Source organism: Sphaerodactylus townsendi, linkage group LG11 (genome assembly GCF_021028975.2).
Source record: "Sphaerodactylus townsendi isolate TG3544 linkage group LG11, MPM_Stown_v2.3, whole genome shotgun sequence".
NCBI lineage: Eukaryota > Metazoa > Chordata > Lepidosauria > Squamata > Sphaerodactylidae > Sphaerodactylus > Sphaerodactylus townsendi.
This window is the reverse complement of record NC_059435.1, coordinates 2,938,042-2,962,603: the sequence shown is the minus strand read 5'-3', so window position 1 is coordinate 2,962,603 and position 24,562 is coordinate 2,938,042. Positions and strand designations below refer to the sequence as shown.

General features: G+C 48.5%; 1 protein-coding gene across 4 annotated transcripts in view; it reads left to right on the top strand.

Annotated features, from left to right (window-relative positions):
• The window catches only part of HGSNAT (heparan-alpha-glucosaminide N-acetyltransferase), a 45,511-nt gene that overhangs the window by 15,159 nt on the left and 5,790 nt on the right, over positions 1–24,562 (top strand). For all 4 annotated transcript variants that reach the window (XM_048510635.1, XM_048510637.1, XM_048510638.1 and 1 more), the window contains 8 exons: positions 7,420–7,489; positions 9,197–9,306; positions 11,197–11,273; positions 12,641–12,671; positions 13,953–14,113; positions 15,923–16,038; positions 21,984–22,105; positions 22,709–22,835. In XM_048510635.1, coding sequence (XP_048366592.1) covers positions 7,420–7,489; positions 9,197–9,306; positions 11,197–11,273; positions 12,641–12,671; positions 13,953–14,113; positions 15,923–16,038; positions 21,984–22,105; positions 22,709–22,835 — 814 coding nt within the window. The remainder of the gene's footprint in view (positions 1–7,419; positions 7,490–9,196; positions 9,307–11,196; positions 11,274–12,640; positions 12,672–13,952; positions 14,114–15,922; positions 16,039–21,983; positions 22,106–22,708; positions 22,836–24,562) is intronic.

Sequence of the window (24,562 nt, the reverse complement as noted above, 5' to 3'; positions counted from 1 at the left end):
ACACGGAACAAGCCTATCATCTTTATTTCTCTGCAACAGGGCTGCACCAAGCGCTTTGTCCGAGGCATCCACGTGAACCACAAAAGGAAGATCTGGGTCAGGGTGTTTTAGGATTGGTTCGGTAGTAAAAGCTGATTTTAAATGTTGAAAGGCTGTCTGACATTCCTTAGACCAAGAAAGGGGGGCCCCGGGCTTGGCAGCCTGTGGGTCTTTACCTTTAGTGCGTAAGAGGTCTGTGAGTGGGAGAGTCAGTTCAGCGAATTGGGGTATAAAGTCACGATAGAAATTAGCAAACCCTCGGAAAGACTGGAGTTCTTTCCGATTGGTGGGGGCAGGCCATTGGAGGACTGCTTCAATCTTAGCAGGATCCATTTTTAACCCCTCGGAAGAGATCCGGTAGCCCAAATAGTCGATGGAGGATTGGTGAAAACAACATTTAGAAAGATTTGCAAAGAGGGAGTTGTCGAGCAAGCGTTTTAATACTTCCCGAACCAAGGCTTCATGCTCCTCCATGGTTTGTGAATAAATTAAAACATCATCTAAGTACACCACTACTCCCTTGTATAATAAGTCATGTAGAACTTCGTTGATGAGGGCCATAAAAGCTCCGGGGGCCCCACTTAACCCGAATGGCATTATTAAGTATTCATATTGTCCAAATTTTGTGTTAAATGCAGTCAAATGTTCATAGCCTTCCGCAATCCTGACTCTGTAGTATGCTTCTCTTAAATCCAACTTAGTAAAAATACGTCCCTTGCCCAATGCATCTAAAAGGTCCTTGATCAAAGGCAACGGGTATTTATTGGACAGGGAAACCGCATTGAGTCCTCGGTAATCCGTACAGAGCCTTAAAGACCCGTCCTTTTTTTTTAACAAATAATACAGGAGCAGCATGTGTGTGTTTGGTAGCTTGTCGTATGAACCCGCGAGCAAGGTTCTTGTCTAAGAAGGCACGAAGTTCCTTCTCCTCATTGGGACTCATGCGGTAGATTCTACCCTTGGGCAGTTGAGCCCCTGGCTGTAATACGATTTTGCAGTCAGTGTCTCTATGAGGTGGCAATTGATCGCATTCTTGCTCCTGAAATACTCTGGCTAAATCTTGGTAAGCCGGTGGAATGCCGGTGGATTCGGGAGCAATTGGAGCGTGCACCGCTGACGAAGCCAGGGGGTGTATGTCATTAGGAGGTGAGTTATCCCCCCAATTCATGTGTTCTCCACAGGGGGGGTCAGTGAATTCTAAGATCCGTTCTTTCCAAATGAATTTTGGTTCATGCAACAACAACCATGGCATGCCCAGGACTATGGAGTGTTTGGCCACTGGAGTCAGAATAACACTAATTTTCTCCCCAATGGTCAAGCTTACGAGGAGAACCGGTTGGCGTTTTGAACTGGGTCGGTCCTTCGCCCCGAGGGCTGCCGTCCATTTGTGTGAACGGTATGGGCTTAGCTAGGGGAACTCGGTCTAGTCCAAGTTCCTCAGCCACTTGGGGCCGCATTAAGCAATGGGAGCACCCAGAATCTACAAGGGCTGAGGCTATAATACGAGTGTGCTTTAGCGGGGTTGGCCAGAATCGCTTGAATCGTAATGGGAGCGCTGCCTTCACTCACCGCATCTGGAGTCGAACCCATATCCATGGGCGTTGAAGAGAGGCAAACCGCCACTTCCCTCTTCTGGGTCGACTTCGGTAACCGCCTTAGCCGCGCCCGCCGGAGGCGGACCGGATTTACGTGGTGGCTTGGCAGATGGGCGCTGCTGCGCAGTCGGAGCGGTTGGCTTCTGTTTTTTCGGGCAGTTGGCAGCTAGATGACCGGTCCTCCGCAGTAAAGACACAATCCCAGACGGCGACGGCGCTCGGAGGTGGTTTCCGTAGAGACTGCTGGGCTTGGCTTATGAAGTCGAGCGTGGTCGAAGCGGCGGGTTTCGGGCGTGCCCCTGGCGTAATCCAAACGAGACACCACTTTGCGATCCTAATTCGATCCATTCAGCGATAGTGCGCGGGATCGAATAAGGAACACCGTTTCTCGCAGTTTGCCGTCGACGGCATCCGAGAAGTATTCACATTTCATGCGCTCAGGCCACTCAGGAGGGAGTCGAGCAGCCGCCGCACGAAATTCACGGGCAAATTCGGCAAAAGAGCGGTTGCCTTGCTGAATAGATTTAATGGTGCGGATGGCTTCATTTTCAGCATCCAGATCTTGGAAGCGAGCCCTTAAGGCTTGGAGGAACGCCGGCACCGTGCGAGTATCCTCCCCTTGCAGGTCAAAAAGAGTCACAAACCAGTCGGCTGCCGCTCCATCCAAGACGGAACCGATGTCCCGTATTTTTTCGCGTTCAGACCGGTACAAATCGTCATAGTCCTCCATGTGGGCATCGAGTTGTAGGATGAAGTAGGGGAGTTTGGAAGCGGTCCCATCGAAACGGGCAGGTATCGGAGGTCTGTAATATCCTCTCTCCACGGCCCTCAGAGCTCGCTGGGGCGGCGGTTGCGCAGGTTGAGGCGGCGGCGCAGGGAGAGCCGGAATCGGTGGAGGTGGGGGCACCGGCGCCGGCGCCGCTGGTGCTCTGGTGGGAGCAGGTCTTTGGAAGGTGGCAGATACGCGAGTAGCAGGACCCAGCAGCGTCGCCCCTCTGGCGTTGGCTGTACCGGTAATGGCGTAGACTCCAGCTTGGGGCATCTTGTCCTGCTGCTTCTTCAGCTCCTTTTCAAAGGCGGCTAAGTCTCTTTCCTTGCGAGTCAAGGCATCTTGGTGCGCATGCAAAGCTGCTTTCTCTCGTTCCAGTTTGGCCAGTTCGTCTCGTTGAATAGCTGCAGTTAGTTCACTTTGTGCACGCATGGCCTTAACGTTTTCGCGTTGACGCTCTAAGTCCAGTTTGGAGTGTTCCAGGACCTTATCATGGACCGATAGATTCTGCATATATTGCCGTTGCAACGCGTCTTTGGCACGGTCCAGTTCGAGTTGGATTTCTTTGCGCTGCTGTTCCCGGTCCTTTTGCAGGTTTTCACGCTCTTGCTGCAGCTGCTCCCGTTCCTCTTCCCATAGCTGGTGTTCACGGGCCCATGCTTCCTGGGCATCTCGCAGTCGGCCCACTTCCTCATCCCAGCTCTCTTTTGATGGGAGGGGAAATAGGTCCGGATGAGAAGGCAGGCTTTCTTCGGATTCCTCCTCGTCGGAATGCAGCACCTCGTGTCCACCGGCGGCTCCACGGGGCGCCTCTGGTGCAGCTGCTGATCCGGGATCTGGGGGGTCCGATCGGAAGCTGGTACGGATACCCCTCCCAATCCCCGATATAGTCCCGGTTTCTACGGTGGTCTTAGGACGGGCCCCAGTGCTATGCCACGGTGGATTCTTGGGAGCATCATCGAAATACGAGTCCAGGAATCGTTCAATTGACTCCTGGGTTGCCGCATGAAAAGTGGTCAGGCCCATCTCCGTGACAGGTTGCATCTGAGGTTTGTAATCCACACGGAAACGGGTAGGTATCCGATCCACAGGCGCCCGATCCATAGACAGCGCCCCAAACGACTCATGCAAGTCCACATGATCGTTTCCTCGTCCCTCGTCCCAACGAAGTAAGGGAAGACTCGTGTTGATACGAGGACGGGAAAGAGTTACCAGCGAGACCCGTTCTCCTGCCGGTTCCTCCAAATCCAGAAGGGAAAGCTCGGAGCCCTCTTTGGGGGCTACCGCACCTTCCACAGTTTCAGGAATATTCAACCTCTCCATGCTGAGACACCAGAGGTCCACTACACTGGGAAGATAGATGAACTAGGATTCCTGCCACAATGTAAGGAATTCCATAGAAGCAGAAATAAAAGGCTTTTTGGTGTAAAAGACCGTTTATTCAGACATCCTAGAAAGCTCACGTACACGACGTGGCAGGAATAAAGTCTCCCGCCAGAAGCACAGGTTATAATTCTGTCCATCCCATCCCCCCTCCCGGTTTCTCATGGGAACGGAGTTCTCATCTCTCTCGAAGAGATAAGGCCTCCACCAGAGTCTCCGCCGCAGATGCTGGCCCATCGCCCGGGTTTTGGAACTCAGTCAAGGCCAGGCGGCTGTTCTGAACATCAACACCATTGAATCCCTTACACTAATAAAAGAAAACATTTCTTCACGCAATGTGTGATTGGTGTTTGGAATATGCTGCCACAGGAGGTGATGATAACCCTTAACCTGAATAGCTTTAAAAGGGGCTTGGACAGATTTATGGAGGAGAAGTTGATCTTTGGCTACCAATCTTGACCCTCCTTGATCTCAGGTTGCAAATGCCTTCGCAGACCAGGTGCTCGGGAGCAGCAGCAGAAGAAGAAGGCCATTGCCTTCACATCCTGCATGTGAGCTCCCAAAGGCATCTGATGGGTCACTGCGTGTAGCAGAGTGCTGGACTAGATGATCCAGCAGGCTCTTTCCAGGGCAGAACATTGGCGTGGGCAGAATTATGTGCAGCTTGAAACTTGCAGTCTACTGGGCCAATGCAGGCAGTTGAATAAAAGTTTCCTCCATGACAGCAATTTATTGCTGAATTACCTGCCATGTTGCAGCAACATTCGAATCCAGTTGCAATTTAGGGACCAACAAGCTTTCAAGAGTTAAAGCTCCCCTTGCCAGCTACCAGATTTCTTATGAAGGGAGTTTTGTCATATACTCCCCTAATAGCCTCTGTTCCCTAAAGTGCTCCTGGACTTGAATCTGGGGGTTCTGCTGCAGAACAGCAGGGCTGCCCACTGAAATGACCTGCTGTGTTGTCACTCTTGCCAAAGTGGCCCAACTGCTCGTGGCCCCTGCTTGCCACCTGGTCCGGCTGAGCCCTTGGCCTGAGAAAGGACACAAGAGCCCCGGGAGCCACGTTGGGTCATCTGGGCCTGAAAAGGTTTGGGGATTTAACATCTCGTTCTGTAGCAAGAGTCAGACTTGATCTGGAGTAATGGAGCGCATGAAAGGATTCTTTTGTAAGATCCTGTTAGGATGGCATTGAACACCTGGAGATTAAAGTATATGTAATAAAGTTGATTTAATGCTGATTTTTGGTGTTGACCGGCTGTACGTCAGGTGGAATGCGTGTGCTTTTAAGATGTCCACTAATGACATCTTTGTGGGAACATGTGGGAATATTAACCAGTGGTATCGCATGGTATGAATTACCACTGGGATCCAAGTTACTTTAGTTGGAGTTCTCTGGGGATTATGTTAGAACTGATGGTAACGGTTAGATTTTAGTTTTGGTAAGTGCAGAAAGCCTGGATGCCAACCTGTTCCCATTCTGTGCCAAAAATTCCCTTCACCTGCTTCTATTTGACAAACAAATTAATCTTTACACAATAGAATAAGTGGACACAAATATGACATCAAAAACTGCAACTTTCAGAATCCGGTAGAGATACATTTTCATCTTCCTGAACATAATGTTGCAGATCTCTTACCAAACACAACAAATTAAAAATCTTCCAAGGGAGAATCCAACATGAAAGTGCTTAATTGGGAAATGATCAAGAAGCTATACATTCTTTTTGCACCTGATTAAACAGGAATTTGGGTTTCCTTACTCACTGTAATTGCTATCAGCTCAAGAGGACCCATATTTAGAGATATTATGTGGCAGCTGTGAACATGTTGTAACCCTAATGTTATTTTTCTTATACTTCATGTTTCAGTTTCCTTGGTTAGGTTATAGCTTATTCTACGCTAGTGGATCTTGTTTATCTTTACCCTGTGAGAGGCTGAAAACTCTGACTTCTCTTAGCATTCATTAAGTATAACAGCCACATTAGACACACTGTTGCCCTATCAGAATAACTGAGTGAATTTGTGTAAGCAATCCCATTTGAATGAAGCGGTACTGGAGTACAGAGAAACCTCGGTTGACCGTGGTTATCGTCGGTTTCGGTTTTTGTCGATTTTTCCCGTGAACATTTTGTCTCGGTTTTCATTGGTTGCCTCAGATTTCACTGCTTTCGTCGCCGTACCTTTGCTGCTAATTTTCTATGGACATTTCCTATGGAAACCATTGCCTCGGTATTCGTTAGTTTCGGATTTCGCTTATTGTTTTTGGACGGATTACCGACGAAAACCGAGGTTCCCCTGTGCTCAGTGTTAAGTGCCACCAACTTAGAATGACTCCATGAATTAATGACCTCCCAAGCGTCATTTTGTTAACAGCCGTGTTCCGGTTTTGCAGGCTGGGGGCCGCTGGAGCTTCCTCTACAGAGTCAGTCCACTTCCTCTTGGGCCTTTCTCTTGTCCTGCTGCCTCCAACCCCTCCTAGCAGTATTGTCTTCTCCAGTAACTTTTGATACCACTAAAGTGCAGTCGCCTCTGTTCAGCTTTTGGGCTCATTTCAGTTTCTAGGGAGAGTTCAGGTGTGTTTTGACTCAAGTCGCACTCCTAGCTCAAATAAATGAATAAATACATCTTCCAGCCATATTTGATTCTGCTTTTGTGTCCCAGTCACCAGTGCAATTGCCAAGGATTGAAATAGTATGGAGTAAATAAAAGTACACAGTACATTGAAAAGTTGGGTGACATTATTTATTAAAATAGTCCAGTAGTAAACACACGGGTGCCAAACCTTAGCAGTTTTGCAGTATATGGTTGTTGTTTTTTAATTACTTGGATATAAATGCTGGGCACCTGCTTATTTTTGGTTACTGAGTCACTTTACTTTAATTACTTGACTTAAAAACATCAGATTAGACACCAAGATTTTATTTGCATCATACTTAGAAGATGAGCTACCCCACCAGAGCAACTGATTGTTTGTTTACTTGGCAAATTTATCCTGCCCGATTGTCAAGGCGCTCAGTGGCAAACCTCAGTCTCCATCCATTTGACCTTTGCCACTACCCTGTCAGGTAAGTCAGGCTGAGAGAATGGTATCATCCAGAGTCTAATTCAGAGTCACCAGAAAAGCGTCCTGAACACATGAGAATTGGAACCTGTCTCTCATAGATCCTGGCTGCCTGTTTGGGTGAAGTCTGCCCATGAAAACTCAGGCTGAAACAATGGTTGTTCATATTTAAAGTGCCACTGGACTGCTATTTTCTTTTGCTACAATGACTAACACTACTGTCCTTTTCCAGTCACAGTTTTTTAGCCTGTCCAACCCTGGTTCCTTAAGTGTACTCTTCCATTCTGCCAGGGGCCGGATTGAATAGAGGTTTTGTTCTAATGGAACAAATAAAAAAAATGCAACCATTTTTCTTCCAACATTGTTCTCTTCAACAAAATGTAGAGGTGTTTTCCTCGCATGCATGTATTTCTGGTGCTATGGCAAGTTTCCAACAGTTAGTTTTTATACATCCTGTATCTGGAACTCCAGTGAGTGCCCTTTCTTGCCTGCCCTAGAGTATAGAATGGTTTGCAAATGATCCTTTCTTGCTTTCTATCTCTTAGTGTGTATCTCTTATTACCCTTCAACAGCATTGAACCAATCAGGAACTGGCTTTACAAGAAGATGAATCCAAGAGAAACGGATCGTCTTATTAATTCAGTAAGCTCAGTATGAATTGTCCTCTTTAACAATTGCTTCTCCCCCCTCTCATTTTAACACTTTCAAGAGTATACCAAGAGATCATATAATAGGTCATGGAAGTTCAGACAGTCTGATAGTTGGATTTTTGTGTAGTGCTAGCTGGCTTCCAGTGCATTGCTGAACAGTTGCACGCTTCTAAGCCCATTGACTTCATTGGAGCTAGGATGGTGTAAATCTGCTCAAGACAGCCCTGTTCAGGTGAGTTCACACATGCACAGGATCACAAGTACAATGTCATTTAATGATTTCCTTTTGTGAAATTGTGGCTTCAGAGATCCATGGATAGAACTTGTGTTCCACCTGCCATCTCAAATGTACTGTATTTACTCAGTAGGAAGATTTCCCCTCTACCAGTGTGCTGTCAAAAAAAAAAGAGAAGGCCCTCTTACATTTGCGTACAAGTTGCAAGTAGATACAGTTTTTTAAAAATTGTGAATAACGTGTTTTTTGGAGGGGTCATCTTCCTTTCAGGTAAATATAGTATCCTCATTTCTCTACAGTAAAAAAAAACCTAGCAAATTTGGGTAGGGCATACTTTCGTGAGACATGAAAAGCTCAATAACCATTAGCTCAGCAGAAGCCGCTTTTGGAAGAAGGGTGTTACAACATGCGGTGGAAGACTGGACTGCTTTGGGAGGTCCCCTACAAGATGTCCTCCTGCCCCAGAGAGAGGACAGACCGCTGGCTACTTATCGAGAAAGGTCCTTCTCCTCCTCCTCCCAAGTTATTGTCTACAGTTTATCCTATTATTTTCTCTTATTCTTCCTGTTTGTTTTCTAACTACTAGTTATATGACAACATGTTATGAATTACATTTAGAGTTAGTCAGCAGGAGTTACGGCTGTTAAAGTTACCAAACTGGAAATGGCTGACTCCCATCGAGGAGATAGGAAGTGGATGAATTTTGTTTCCTGCCTCTCTGAAAGAAGGGGTGGAAATCACCCATATGAGATGTCCTCCTGTTCCCAGAGGAGAAGGAACTTTCTTGGTAAGAATCCAACAGTTTGTTCTCCTTCCTGCTAAATGGAAGAATCATTTGTGGGCAGGGAAACTGCGGAGCATCCTGGTTCTCAGTCTCACGGCCATCTTCTCTGCTGATTGAGCTGTGATTGGCCAGCAAGATTGGCAGCAGGAAGTCTAAAGGGGGCAGGTTTAATGAAGACATAGTATGAATCCCCTTTCCTTTTCATCTTAGATATCTGGAAGGTGACAGTAAATACAAAGCAGGAAGGTGAAATGCTTTTTATATTCTTAGCTTTAAAAATGATTTTTGGAATCAGAATGTGGTGTGGGGGGGTCTGTTCATAGCCTCTTGACCAAAGGCACCCCACCCCAAATATACAGCCAGCTGTACAGAAAAAAATGTGAAAAATTAACACACCCCATAAAGGAAGATGCTGCAGTAGAGATGGGATTGCCTGCTCATCTGCCCAGTTTTGGATCTGGCAGCTGTACTTATTTAGCGGATTAGCTTCAGTACATGGTTTTTACCCCGTCATTTCCCAGTTGATGAACATGGGAGTCCTCTGGACTCCAGCCAGGTCTCCTGTTGAACTGGGAACAAGAAAATGATGTACAAATAATGCATTTTCTGAATGGGCAGAACTTTATTCAGACCCATGAATAACGTGGCTCCTTTTACCCTGGGTCTCTTTGTTTCCCCAGGAGCTTGGCTCCCCAAGACGGACAGATTCCACGAGCAGTGATTTGCCAGCAGGGGTGTGGAGCACAGGATCAGCCATGCCAAGACTTCGTTCCCTGGATACGTTCAGAGGGTAACTTGCAGCTGTTGAGAATTTCTTCCTGTTTGTTTTAAATGTTTACCTTGAAGTGAAAGTGAATTAGCCATTAGTCACATAACCATTTTTTTGTTTTTCTAGAGTGCTGGAAAGGCAGACACACTTGTGCCAGGTGCTCTGGGCCCTTCCGGGGGAGGCCTCGAGCCCTCACTCCAGGCCATTGCAGGACCTCAGGAGAAGAGGGCCTGGCCTGCAGGATGGACTCAGGGCCATTGGCCGGGCCAGAAAGGGCCTGAAGCTGGTCTGTGGCTCTTGCCCCCGGGAAGGTCTGAGCCATTTTCCAAAGGGCTTTCTTCCCATTATCCAGAGCAGGCCCCCACACTGTTTGGCTGCACACCTGCCCAGTCCTCCCCACTTACAATAATTGCCCTTTGAGGTTTAACAGCAGGTACTGGGCCCTGTTCCCATCTCCTTAGCTGCTGCTCCTGTCTCCTTTCCAGGATTCCCAGTTGTAGAATCATAGAGTTGGAAGAGACCACAAGGGCTATTGAGTCCTGCCATGCAGGAACACATGATCAAAGCACTCCATCTGGCCTCTGTTTAAAAACCTCCAAAGAAGGAGACTCCTCCACTTTTCAAGGCAGTGAATTCCACTGTCAGACAGCCCTGACAGTCAGGAAGTTCTATTGGACAGTGGAATTCACTGTCTTGGAGAGTTATATTATCAGGAATGATAACATCCGAATGGGAATCATTTTAAGGGGCAGGAGGAGCATCTGATATTGCTGATCTGATAGCTGACATCAGTGGAGTGGAGAGCCCAGGCAACACCACGGCCAACTTGTTGCATTCCAATGTTTTCTGGGCTGCTTTGCCAATTCAGAGTGGGGTTGTGGCAATATTTTTGGCTTTGAACACACACACACACACCCTGCTGCCAGTGCAGTGTGAATTGGCAAAAGCCGCAAGGAGGAGGAGGCATAGTTTGCTGGGACACTTGCTTGGTTGTGCTCCAAACTTTACTGGCTGCACTGGCAACAATGGAGTGGGACTACGAAGAAGAAAGAGGACCAAGAAATACTTTTTGAAAGGGCCGGTTAGGTGGAGGACGTTAGCTGGTAAATGCTTCTTCATTTTATTGTTTTGCTTTAAACTAGTTTCAGCTCCCCTTGTGTGCACTAGAAAAATGTCATGGGTCACAGATCAGTTTGTTTTTAAATAAACGTGAGATCAGGAAATTATTAAAAGAGATATCTCTTTACTTACGATGCTTTTCTCCTCATGTTCTCCTCTCCTGCATTCTAGCTCTCTAGCTCCTCCCCCACACTGAGTTTCTCAGCACTGCTCATGGGCAGGGAACGCAGTGGGATCCTGTGGCACTGAAAGTGACCGGCTGAGGAGGCGGCTGTGTGAGGATCTCGATGGGCAGCGGGGCTGTCGTCCCCCTCCCAGGGACTGCAGAAGGGCCACTCCTCAGCAAAGCAGAAGACCTGCCTGTGGGAGCAGCGTCCTGCTTCCCTCTCTCTTGGGCTCTGCCCCTCTGGGAGGAGGAGTGTGCCTGGGGCGAGGGGCCTGGCGCCATCAGGCATCACTCCCAACCCGACGCAGCTTCCCCTCCCTCCATTCCTGTCCCGTCCAGCCTGGCTTTGTGGTGAGGCTCCTGTGCAAGGGTGCACATAGAATCATACAGTTGGAAAAGACCCCAAGGGCCATCCAGTCCAACCCCCTGCCATGCAGGAACACGCAATCAAAGTACTCCTGACAGATGGCCATCCAGCCTCTGTTTAAGAACCTCCAAAGAAGGAACGCAGCCATACAGCCCGGAAACCCCACAACACACCAGTGATTCTGGCCATGAAAGCCTTCCACAAAACATTCAGTATGTATTCATTGTATAACACTGCCTTGCTTTTCCCACTTGTACAGGTTGGCTCTTGCAATTATGGTCTTTGTGAATTATGGTGGAGGAAAGTACTGGTTCTTCAAGCATCAGAGCTGGAACGGTAAAGTGTTCTTTGTAAATCCCCATCTTTAATGCCTTGTGGTGTTTTCCTGCTATTAAACCACCCCACAGGGGCTTCCTGGCTCAGCTGGTTGCAGCGCACTCTCTGGATTTTTTGACAAAGTCTGGGTTGCTGATCTCCTGTATCTTAGATATCAGTGGATGTGGCAGCCTGGAATCCCTCCAGCTGAAGTGTTGGGGACTGACTGAATGTTGCATGTAAATTCAGGCAGCCAACCCCTAAGCTGCCCATTTCAGGACAGTAAGGCCTCTTCCGCACATGCAGAATAATGCACTTTCAATCCACTTTCACAATTGTTTGCAAGCGGATTTTGCTATTCCACACAGTAATTGAAAGTGCATTATTCTGCATGTGCCTAAGATAGGCGCCAGAGAACCCTTGAGAAGAGCATGTCACAGGCAAGGACGTAGGTAAGGGGGGTTCTTGGGTTCAACCCCCTCATTACATGTCCGAAGCGCCCCCGCCCCCCGTTTGTGGTTTTTTTTTATTTTTTAGTGTTTTTTCGGCTTTGGCCTGCAGGGGGCGCAGTTTTTAGAGTAACAACACCAAAATTTCAGGGATTTCTCCTGATGATACTACCCAGGTTTGGTGAGATTTGGTTCAGGGGGTCCAAAGTTATGGACTCCCAAAGTGGGTGCCCCCATCCCCCATTGTTTCCAATGGGAGCTAATAGAAGATGGGGGCTACACCTTTGGACCCCCTGAACCAAACTTCACCAAACCTGGGTGGTGTCATCAGGAGAGTCTCTTACTGAAACCACCCAGGTTTTGTGAAGTTTGGTCCAGGATGTCCCTGTTCACAGGCCAGGAACCACCACTGAAAAAGCCCTGTCTCTCGTTGCTCCCTGTTTGACCTCTGCAGATGGGCCACAGAGAGCGGAGGAGTATGGGGAGAGACTGCCTTCAGATTTACAGCACAAAAGAGCCAGCGGAGAAAGGGTTAAGCACCCTCCTCCCTTGCCTCTTCTCCGCTCCAACCCCTCCTCTCCCAAAGATGGATCCTCCAAAAAAGGAAGCTGTCGGGCCTCTAGTGCCCGTGTTTGCATGCAGAGTTCTGTTTCCCTCATTTGTCATATGCATTAACAAAACAGACAGGGAAGGTGTTGGCTATGAAGGCCATGAAGAGGAGCCTGGATTTATACTTCCCTTTTCTCTCCTGCAGCTTACAAATTCTCTCTTCCTGCTCTCCCTTGTGAGGCAGGTGGGGAGTGAGAGCTGAGTGAGAGAGCTGTGGCTGGCTCAAGGCCACTCAGTGGGCATCATGCAGAGGAGCTCCTGGGAATCCAACCCAGTTCTCCAGGCTAGAGCCCACCTGCTCTTAAACAACCTCCCTTTTTCCCTTTGTAGGACTAACGATAGCAGACCTCGTCTTTCCATGGTAAGTCATCCTCATCACTTGTGCATCTATGTGGTTTGTCCAGAAATTGCTGTTTCCCAATATTAACATGAATAATTGATGTTTATCAACTGACCAGGTAACTACTACTACTACTACTACTACTACTACTACTACTACTACTACTACTACTACTACTACTACTACTACTACTATTATTATTATTATTATTATTATTATTATTCATTCATTCATTCATTCATTTATTTTTGGGGGGGGGGTTATAGACCGCCCTCCCCCGGAGGGCTCAGGGCGGTGTACAGTACAGATAGAGCACAATCAATTTAAAATACAATAAATATGAATTAAGATGTCAGGAGGCCAGGCGGCCTGGTGTGGCTAAGCAGGGTCAGTACTTGAAAGGGAAACCACATGGCCAGTGCCCTCTGCTTCTCACTTGCCTTGAAAGACACCTGCCAGCGTCACCACAAATGGGCTGCCACAGTGTTTTTCACACACAACTGGATACTGCCGTTGTGGGTTTTCTGGGCTGCGTAGCAGTGGTCTGGTAGTTTTTGCGCCTAACGTATTGCACACACCTGTGTCTGGCATCTTCAGCGTTCTGTCACAGCAAGATGTTTTTCTCTCCGTGGCACAATCTGGCTGTTTCCACCTGGGCTGTCAGTAGGGTTGCTACCCTCCAGGTACTAGCTAGAGATCTCTTGAGATTACAGTGGATCTCCAGCTGATAGCGATCAGTTCACTTGGAGAAAACGATCCCTTTGGGAGGTGGACTGTGTGGCATTGGACCCACTGCGCTTCTCCCTCCTCAGGCTTTGCTCGCCCAATCTGCAGGTATTTCCTAACCAGGACCCAGCAACTCCTGGTCCACCCTGGGCCGTCAGCGTTCCCCTTCCTTCACAGGTTTTGCATGTGTCGGCCGTCAAGTCTGGATGGCTGCCATGTAGGGGGGAAAGTTTGACTTTTCCCACGCATGTGGCAGCCATTTTTCCTGCTTCTTCTGCGGCCGTCCCTCTCTAATGGGTAACCTTTTGGCTTTTTTCAAATTGGCTATTGCACGTTACAGCAATATGTGTAATAGGTTCTCTGAATTTTGTTAAAAAGTAAATCTCTAGTACCTTTCATTGTGGACAACGTCATATCTAGGGGGCAGACAACCCAGGCGCCATTTGCCTGGCTCATGTGGGGGTGCATTTTGGCCACTCACCCCTCCCTCTCCTCACCGAGCCCCACCGTCAGCCGTCTGTTTGGAAGTGCCATCTTTGCCCCCTTGACTGGTTCTCTCCTTTCTTGCCTCCGTAGGTTCGTGTTCATCATGGGCACCTCCACCGTCCTTTCCTTGAGCTCCGTGCTGAGGCGGGGCTGTTCGAAGGGGCGGCTGCTGCTGAAAATCCTCTGGAGAAGTTTCCTCCTGTTCCTGATTGGGGTCGTGGTTGTGAACCCAAATTACTGCCTTGGGCCTTGTAAGTGTGAAGGGATCTGTTTTACTCCATGTTGTGTGAGGATTGTGTCTCATCATTTCTGCGCAGCTGTTCATGGGTGAAACGGAGGTGCTTATGCTCCATTGTAAAGAAGAGCTTCACCCTGGGCTGTGTGTGCTTGGACTGTGCTGAGACGGCCACACTTGTCTGTCTTCTGCTATAAAGTTGGCGGGATGCCAGCAACAGCAGGAGGGGAAACACAGCCTTTCCAAGAGGTTCTCCTGGGTCAGGACAGACTTCAGCTTCAGGAGCTGCGGAGGTGCCAGACAGACTGGCTGAGCCCTCGACCCACCATAACTGCCGGCATTCTCACAGGCCATTTGGGAACCACAAAGGGGCCCGTTCTCCATGAATCTGTCATCAGAACTCATCTAGGTTGCTTTCTTTTTATCCTATTCTCGGTGCTGCAGAATTTTTGTACGCAGTACTCTTCCTTTCCAGCTGCTGTGGTGAGCTTTGAGAAGGCTTCCTTTCCTCTGTCCCTGGGTTCTTCCAGAGGCGTATTGGGGGTGGGGAAAATAGCACCACTCCTTCTCCAGGCGAACCCCCCTGCACTTGGGGGTGTGGCCCCCTCCCCCCCTGGCAGGCCGGCTTTCAAAAACTGGCCTCCATAGGGCCCCGCCCCTGAGCTCCGCCCCTCAGCCTCTGTGCAGGGGAAAGCTGGCTTTCCTGCACAGAGGCCAGGGATCTTGTGGGGGCCATGCCCTAAGCCACACTCCCAGGTGTGGGGGGGGCAGTGCAAGTCCCCACCCAAAGCCCCGCCCCCAGCCTTCGTGCAGGAAAACCAGCTTTTGAATGCTTTCAAAAGCCGGCCTGTGCCAAGGTGGAGGAGGGGTGGGGCTTGGCGGTGGGGGGTGGCCCAGGTGGCTGCTGCAGCCACCTGCTGCCAAGCCCCTCCACAGGCCAGCTCCTGGGGGGCGGGGTTTGATGGCATGCGGTGCTTGGTCACGTGACAGGGTGTTCAGCACCCCCCCCCCCACGTGGCCAAAAGTCGTGTGCCAGGAGACATGGGGTCGCCCTGTCCCTAAGGCGGTTCACCCCTGGGTTCTTCCTGCTTGCAGTTTGCTCAGCTTCATCACCACTTAGGCTTAAATATCGATAGCAGGGACTGAATGATGTAGGAATCCGCTGAAGTCCCAACGGCCAAGGAGCTGCCCAAGTGCAGGTACAGCCGGAGGCGGCGGCAGCAGCAGGGATCTGGATGCTGCAGCGTCTCTGGGAGCTCTGCATCCGGGCCCGGAACTTTGAAAAAGGATCCTGACGCTCTGCTTTCGTCCTGCGGCATTTCCTGCGGCCCTGGTGGGTCAGAGGCCCCAGAGCAGGTTTCGCACCTCCAAGTGTTGCCAGCTATGATCAGGCAGTAATTTTGTCAGCATATATTAAAGCACAAATTTAATATATCAAAGAAGAAGAAAAGTTTGGATTTATACCCCACCTTTCTCTCCTGTAAGGAGACTCAAGGTGGCTGACAAGCTCCTTTCCCTTCCTGTCCACAACAGACACCTTGTGAGATAGGTGATACTGAGAGAGTTCCGAAGAACTGTGACTAGCCCAAGGTTACCCAGCAGGAATGCAGGAGTGTGGAAGCACATCTGGTTCACCAGATAAGCCTCTGCCACTCAGGTGGAGGAGTGGGGAGTCAAACCCGGTTCCCCAGATTAGAATCCACCTGCTCTTAACCACTACACCATGCTGGCTCTAAAGTACTGGCTCTGGAATAGCCTGTTTTGCATAGCTTGAAGTCCTGTGTCTTGGTGCCTCTCTGACACAATTCCCCTGATTCTCTTGCAGTGTCCTGGGAGAACCTGCGGATCCCAGGGGTGCTCCAGAGACTGGGGTGCACCTACCTGGTAGTTGCTGGGCTGGAGCTCCTCTTTGCCAAGCCTGTGCCTGACAGCTCTAGCGTGGTGAGTGCAGAGCCTCATTGTCAGAATCCCCAAAACTGAAACAAGCTCATGTATAAGAACAGCAGTTTATTGAATATTGAGGATCTTCTCTGGTCATGCCAGAACTGAGGTTTGCCTGCACAAAACCCAGTAGTTAGAGCAGGCTGCACCCCCATCCTGGGAAAGCATGCCCAAAAGGAACTGTGAAAGAGATAACGGTAGAGATGGCCAGGCACTGACCTTGAGCAGCACCTGGTACAGTATAACATCACACAGAAGACAGTTGAAAGTCAGTTAGAAATGCAATTAACCCATTCCCCCACCCCCAGCATCCAGAAAGCAGCAATAGCCAAATCCCCACAATAACAGGCCTCCTGACACACGGTGGGCACTTTCTCTGCTGAGTAAGGTAGGAAGGCTCAGATCAGATCCATTCTCTTCCTCTCACCATAGTTCTTAAGCTGAGGAGGGGCTTGCTTGGTGCGCCTGAGGGACAGCCACGCCCTTCTTTTATGTGTATATTATGTTAAGAGCAGCAGTTTACTTGTTTTCCCTGAAAATAAGACATCCCCTGAAAGTAAGCCCTAACGCATCTTTTGGAGCAAAAATTAATATAAGACCCTGTCTTATTTTTGGGGAAATAGTATTATATATATAAAATAACAACAACTGAAATGCTGCTCTTAATTTTAAAGAGAGGTTTGTATTCCAGAGCAACTAATATCAAATAAATTACCTAATAAGACAAAATTGAATGAACAAGAGTTGACCCCAGAGGCGTAGCTGGGCCAGAGTGCCCCCGGTGTGCACTCTGTGTTTTCTGCCCCGGCCGCCCGCCCGCCCCGCCCCTTACCTTAGTTCAGCCTGGAGAAGCGGCCTGTTCCCTTGAGATCCCGGGGCTCGCAAAGTCTCGTGGGAAGTGTGGTTCCCACCAGACCGTTTTCAGCCTGAAGGGAACAGGCCGCTTCTCCAGCCTGCACTGTCTCACTAAGGTCAGGGGGAGCCCCATAGGGGGTGATTTTTTCCCCCCAATGCGTGCCCGGTGAAACGTGCACCCCCCTCCCACCCCCTGGTAGCGCCACCTCTAGTTGACCCTACATTGAGCAGCGGGGTGTAGATGACCTCTGTGTGGCCCTTCTGACTCTGCTGTGATTCTATAAGTATTGAGGTGATCTTAGAGGCTCAGGTCCTGACCCAGCCTGCCAGCGCAACCCACAACCACATAGCTTATCTTGCATTCAAACACGAGAGCAGCTCTCCTGGGTCAGACCCAGAGTCCATCAAATCCTGCATCAAAGTTCACTTGCCTTTAGCCCTTAGTTTGTGAAGATCAGAGAAATGCCCTTGTGGATACTGAATCAAGAGGCCACCCCTCCAGATTTTCACAAAGTGGAAAGAGTAGCCATTCTCTCCCCATCACTCCAGAAAGGTTTAAACCAACTGTCCTCCTTGAGACTAACAGTTCACAATAGAACATTTTTCTTAAAACACCAAGCAGGCAGGACTGTAGCTTCCAGGTGACGGCTCATGTCGTCGTCTGCCCCCTCCCCCAACCCAGCATCCTGTGGCTGACAGTCATCAGGCGGACTCGCAAGCAGCTCTGCATCAAGGGAGGGGGGGAGCGGCAGGGCTCTGATTTTGTCATTCCCCTCCCAGACACATTTGTTAAGCTGTTGGGTAGACTTGGTCCAGCTCCTAAGGGTGGGGAGGCACATAACATCTTGGCAGCCTGGCTGTGCCGAAGTGCTGCCAATCCAGGCCTGAGATATCCCTTTTTACCTTTTTAGCCACTGTGGTGGCACTGAAAGACCACAACTATCATTCCTCTGCCATACCCAACTGTGTGTTCTCTGGCACTTGGCAAAACAATCACATTTTTAGTATTTGTTTGCTCATTTCAAACACCTGCAGAAATGAACAAAACAAGGACATGAAGGTGAGGTGAGGGCCAAGCCCATGGTTAGAGCCAACGGTCTTGCCTTCATACCTTTCCCGCAAGAGGAGAGAAACTCAGCCCAAGTCATGAAGGCCCTGGCAGCCAGCTGACTACAATTCCTCTCCCGGTTGCTGGGGGATTGAAAATACAGGCGCACAAAGTGTAGAAGGAAATTTGCCAGGGAGATTCATGTAGTATCAGTGATAAAAGAGGTTTAGGAGGCTTAACTGGTTTCTCAGTCCAGAGGAAGCTGCATTTGGGTCAGTGAGCATGTTTCTCTCCAACAGCTCCCAATGAGCATCCAGCCCATCAGCTGTGACTGGGGGTGGTGGCTATAGTTGCTTTATTGTTTCATAGCTTCCTGCTGTAGACCGTGGCTGACTGGAACTGAATTACCTTGATCTGGATTCCATGAACAGGTGAGGGCTCTTTGTGGGATCTGTTTCCCTAAGACCCCAGTGAGCCCCCTGTTTGAGTTGGCTGTAGGTCTGGTGACCCCCTGGGGTGGTTCCAGTGAACTTCAACATCCATGTAGACAACCCCCTTCTCTGGTCCTGCTCAGCATGTCACGACAACTATGGGACAGTCTCAGGTTGTGAGCCCAGCACACAAGAGAGTGTTATGTTGGATCTGCTTTTCTACCCAAATCAAGAAACTGGTGGTCATGCTGTCCTTGGCATGGCTAGTTTATCTGGTGAAGCCTTTGATGTTAACATTTCCCCAGCACAAAAGTGGGAAGCTTATTTGGACAGGCCCCACTTGAAAACTTATTGATCTGATTGGTTTCCAGAAATGCTTGGGAGTCTTCAGTGCAATTCGGCTGAGTCTCTGGGGGCATCACGGAGGCTCAGTTGCCTGGGTGTAGGAAGGAGCATGCAGATCTAAAGTGAGTGGAGAGACAGTTCAAGTATCGACAAAAAGCCTGAGTTCTATAAGAAAGAGCCACTCCCCACAAGGCCTTCTCTACCGCAGCGCCCGCCCTCCTTCATTGAGTGTCTGTTATTGGGGCTGAATATTACTAAAAACAAAATGAAAACGTGTTTTAAAAATGTGTTTTAAAAAATGAGTATACTATTCATGTGTTTGTTTTCTCGAATTTCTTAACCGCCCTTCCCAGAACTGGCTCGGGGTGACTTGCAGATAAAATGAACAATCCAATAAAACTGTCTCGACGTGCTTAAAACTACAAAGCCAAGTAACAGTCTAGAATTTATAATGTAATTAGTTCGATTGTAATTAATCAGCCTAGTTAAAAATTTGATAAACACCACAAACAACCACCCACTATGGCTGAATCAGAAGGTAGGCCAAATAAATGATGGCGACAATCACAAAACTTCACACCTGCAGTTGAGCGGCGCATTCCCCCAGGAGACAGGTGGAAATCGGCTGAGCCTCAATGGAATGCCTGGTGGAACAGCTCAGTTTTGCAAGCCCTGCAGAACTCCATGGGGTCCCGTGGGGCCCTGACCTCTGTTCCACCAGGCCCTGACCACCTGTTCCACCAAGTAGGGGCCAGGACCGAAAAGGCCCTAGCTCGCATCGAGGCCAGATGGACCTCACATGGGCCAGTAGTTATTGGAGCCCCTTTGTTCCTTAATGTCTGCTGGGTGTTATATCAGAAGAGGTGGTTGCACAAATATCCTGGGCTCAGACCGTTAAGGGCTTTAAAAGTTAGCGTTAAAACCTTGAGCTTGATCCAGCTCTCAATTGGTAACCAATGCAGCTTGCGCAGCATTGGTGTCATATGCACAAGCCACAGAGTCCCCAAAGGAGCCAGGCAGCTGTATTTTGAACCAGCTGCAGTTTCCAGATCAATCTCAAGGGTAGCTCAGCGTGGAGCACGTCGCAATAGTCCAATCTGGAAGTGATTGTCACATGGATCACTGTAGCTAGGTGGGAGGGGACGGGTAGGGGGCAAGCCTCCGCACCTGACATAAAGAATGCCAGCTGGGCAGCCTTGGTGACCTGGGCCTCCATAGACCATGTGGAGTCCAAGATCACCCCCAAGCTCTTGACCGTTGGAATGGGCTCTAGCAGAACCCCAGCAAGAGCTGGACGCCATCCAGCTGTCTCCCCCACCCAGCCACAGGACCTCCATTTTTGCTGGGTTCAGCTTCAGATGGCTCAGTTGAAGCCATTCCATCACAGCTCCCAAGCACTCGGCCAGTTGTCCCAGGGTGGAAGATGGGTGGCTGTCCATCAACAGGAATAGCTAGGTGTCATCGGCATACTGGTGATAACCCAGCCCAAACCCTCAGGCCAGTTGAGCAAGGGGCTGCATATAGATGCTGAATCATGAAGGAGACAGAACTGCCAAGAGGACGGCTCCCCTCCCACTGCAACCTGCATTGTTTGTCCCCGGAGAAACGGGCCCAGCCGCTTTAGGGCTATACCTTGGATTCCAGCGGCCGCAAGGCGGTGTGACAAGTCAACAGTATCGAATGCTGCTGTGAGGTCAAGCAACAGCAGCAGCGCCCAGCCACCTCGGTCGAGCTGCCTCCAAAGGTTGTCCATGAGGGCGACAAGCGCTGTCTCCGCCCCATGACCAGACTGGACGCCAGACTGGAATAGGTCCAGGATATTGGAAACAACCCACCCCTGTTGTTGAATCCCTTCCTAATCATAAGTGCAACTGCCAATGCCTGAACACCAAAAGGTCGCGGTTTTCACCAAGGAGTGAGGGCCAGGGACTTCCTGAAACAAACCACTCATGAAGGGAAATTCTGGAATTATGGAGGCCTGTTGAGGGGACCCCCCCTCCCCTTAGTGGAACACCAGTTCCGCAGAGTGACCATCTGGCTGGAACACCAGCACTGGCCCTGTGCAGTACAGGTGTCAGCACAGGAGAACGTCCGTCAGGTACAAAGCAACACTGGCCAGGGCTTGAATCTTTAAAAAAAAAATTCACTTCAAAATGATTTCCTGAAGGGCGGCTTCTGGAGAGGAGAGGCCCTAAAGGCGGTCTGGGCTCATGTTGATCTTTGTCTTTAGAATTGTTCCAGAGCGGTCTGACTGGTTTGTATGTTGCTATGTCTCCTATAAATTCATGAAAAACGTGGTCAAAACTTGTTCTGAATGTGGGACTTCCAAAGATACAATATAATAATATTCAAAACCTGTTGAAAAGATTTTCCCTACTTTTAAAAAAGAAATTATTGATATTTTGGATCATTTTTACAAACATTTTGCATCCTTTTATTACATCCTTAATATCATTTTACCCCTTTTATCCCTCCCTCCAGCCCCCAAATTCCTTCTTTTCTTCAAACGTGCAGCAGCAGGTTCATTCTTTCAACTCTTCTTTTCCACTTTTCTTCTGTAATTCCAACTCCAGTCAGCCAGTCTGTGAATTCTGTCCAAATCGTCAACATGTCTGTTTGTTTATCTTGCCATAATTGGTTTCTTGTCATTATTCCAAACATTTCTAGTTGTACTTGTTCCCATGCATATTCAAACCATTTCTGTGTAGTCCATATACTTTTATCTTTCCATCCCAATGCTATTAAAGCATGTACTGCTCTTATTTTAAATAATATCCTCTGTCTTTGTTCTATTTCTTTAATATCGATTATACCTATAAACAATAGATTTATCCTTCTTTTTGCTGTTACATATTTTTCTATATATGGTAGTCCTCGTTTCCATAAGATTTTCCCTACTTGTCCCGGCTCCAGGGAATAAAAAAAGTTGTTTGGGGCATACAAAGGCTTCTCACCTGCTGAATGATAGGGAAGGCCGGATAACTGGAAAAACCACTGAACTTTTATTAAAAGTGCTCAAGTCAAAGACATAATGGCAGCTTGATCACCTCTTCTGTACCAACCTTACGCGCTTTGTCCAGTTTTATGTCCTGTTTTAACACCCGCTCTGTCCTGTATTTTGTTTTATTTTTACTGACATGCCTAATAAAGGTCAGCTGAAGTTGAAAAGATTTTTAATGTTCAAAATGAAGGGCAAATAAATGTCTAGGTGTGGATTTATGTCTTGCTGACGGAGGGTCCTGGTTTTCCCGCTTCTGTCTCAACAGGAAGCTCTTTCGTCCGTTTTCCAGGATCTTCTGCCATTCTGGCCCCAGTGGCTTTTCATGACACTGCTTGAAGCAGTTTGGCTGTGCTTGACCTTCCTGTTGGACGTGCCTGGGTGTCCTACGTCAGTGGCCCGTTTGATCCGTATTCGTGTCGTTTGTTTTTTAACTGGGTCTCCTTCAGTACTGCATGCTTCTGAGCTGGTGATGCCGTGGCCAGTGGTGGGACACTGAAATAGTCTAGGTGGGAGGTGGGCTGTCAACTACGAAGCATTCGCTGTCAGTCTTCCTGTTCACCTGCCATGAAGAATTTGGCAGCATTGACATGCCTACTCTCCACCTGCCATGAAGAATTTGTCTGTGGTCCTTTGGCAGGCTAGCAGGGACCCTGACCCCCCCCGCCCCGCCTCCCAGTAGGTGTCTTTGAGGTGGTGCTTCCTGCTACTCCTGCCAAGCCAGGCTTTGTGCCTCTATAATTTGTTTTGGTCCTTAAAACTTTCTGTAAATGATCAATGTAGTAACAGAACGCCCTTAGCCACATAAATGTCCTCCTTGGGGAAAGTGGGCTTCTGGAGTCTGTTGTGGTGGGACTTGGGCTTTTTGACCAAAGGCTGGGCTTGTTCACTCTTAGGGCCACCTGCAACAGTTTGTATTGGCAAGATGGGGGCCCTGGACATTGCCGGAGTCATGCAGCTGTGCCCCCCCCCCCCTTCCCATTTTCCTTCCAGAGGATACCTTGGTCCTGGAGGCATCGGTGACTCTGGAGAATATCCCAACTGCACAGGAGGAGCGGCTGGGTACATTGACCGTTGGCTCCTAGGAGAGAAACACATCTACCAGCACCCATCGTCTAATGTAAGCAGATGAACTTCCCACAGGCCTATCAAACCCTCTCAGAAATGAATATGAGGATTCTTTATCCACCAGCCAGCAGTGACTACTGGTGGTGGGTGGCAAAATAACTTGATTATAATTGTTTGGCACTGAATACAGGCCAAGTGGTTTTTTTCTTTGCCAGGACTGACTATTAAGGTGATAAGAGTGTAAGAGCATTTTGACAAGGGGGGGGGGGTAGCTGTCTCTCCTTGGAGATCTTCAGGCAGAGACTGAAAGGGGGGGCTCTCATTTGAGTTTTCTGCTCTGAATGGGACTGAACATGACATTCAATGAAATGGACAGGTACAGGATTCAGGAAATACTTCCTTACTTAACAAGTAGTTAACGTGCAGAATTCACAGCCAAAGGGCAGTGCGGTGGCTGTAAAAGGATCCCTCTATCAGTGGCTGTTAATTTCATTCACTAAAGGGAACCTCTGTCTAGGGACAGTCAGTCTCCAAAGACCAGCACTAGCAGAACAGTGAAGGTGTCTGGTCTTCCTGTCAGAGACTCTGGCCTGGCCTCTTCTTACCAGCCTTGTCTCATGGGCCTCTCTTGAGAAGCTTGTTCTTTCTTGACTCTCTTCTGTCATTTTAACCAGGCTGGTGAGAGCTTCGAGCTGGGATTTTTGTGCTGTTGTCTCAGCCAGTTCCTGCAGATAGCAACGCAGCTGCTGGAAATATCCAGCAAAACTCCAGGGAGCCTCTTCCGGCAGCCAGTGTTCTGCCACAGAGACATCTGGAGCCATGATCTGGCCAACAAGTTTTCACTTTGGGGAATTCTAAATTATTATTATTATTATTATTATTATTATTATTATTATTATTATTATTATTATTATTATTATTATTATTATTATTATTATTATTATTATTGTTATTGTTGTTGTTGTTGTTGTTGTTATTGTTATTATTGTTATTATTGTTATTATTGTTATTATTGTTATTATATTTATAAGCCGCCCTCCCCCGAAGGGCTCAGGGCGGCGAACAACAGACAATAGAGCACAGTAAAATCAGTAATATCAACTATAAAATCAATTAGGAACAGCTCTATATATTAAAACCCAACCCCATTAAAAGCAGCATTCTAACATCAAATATATCGATGGCGTCTCTCTAATCAGTCCCCTGAAAAGGAAATGGGAAAGAAAGGGCGGTAGGTTCACAGATGTTATGAAGAAAGCGGGGGGGGGGGAAACTTCAGCGGCCGGACCCCTCAAAGGCCCGGTGGAACAGCTCTGTCTTGCAGGCCCTGCGGAAATCATTTCGATCCCGCAGGGCCCGCGTAGCTGGGGACAGAGCGTTCCACCAGGCAGGGGCCAGAGCTGTAAAATTCTAAATTACCTGCCTACCCCGAGAGAAATTCAAAATAGCTGAACCAACTGGGAAATGACCAAGTTCATTAGTTCATTTATACAATCCCCTTAAACGTTGAGAGTCTGTTTATGTTGTTCTGCTCATTCGCCAAAAAACCCACAACTTTTTCCTTGTTATTTGCTCACTCTATGTATAGCCACCTTTCTCCCTTCGACGCAAGGCAGAGTGCACAGGGTTTTGTTTTAGTTTTCTGAGGATGAAACGCTCCTGTTTTGAGGAGTCATCTGAACCTGAGTGGGGAAAGTGGGGCCTTTCACAGTTCCTGGGGGGGGGGGGGGGCTCCAGGCTTCATTCTGCTCTCATCCTGTCAAATGCTTAGAGCATGGA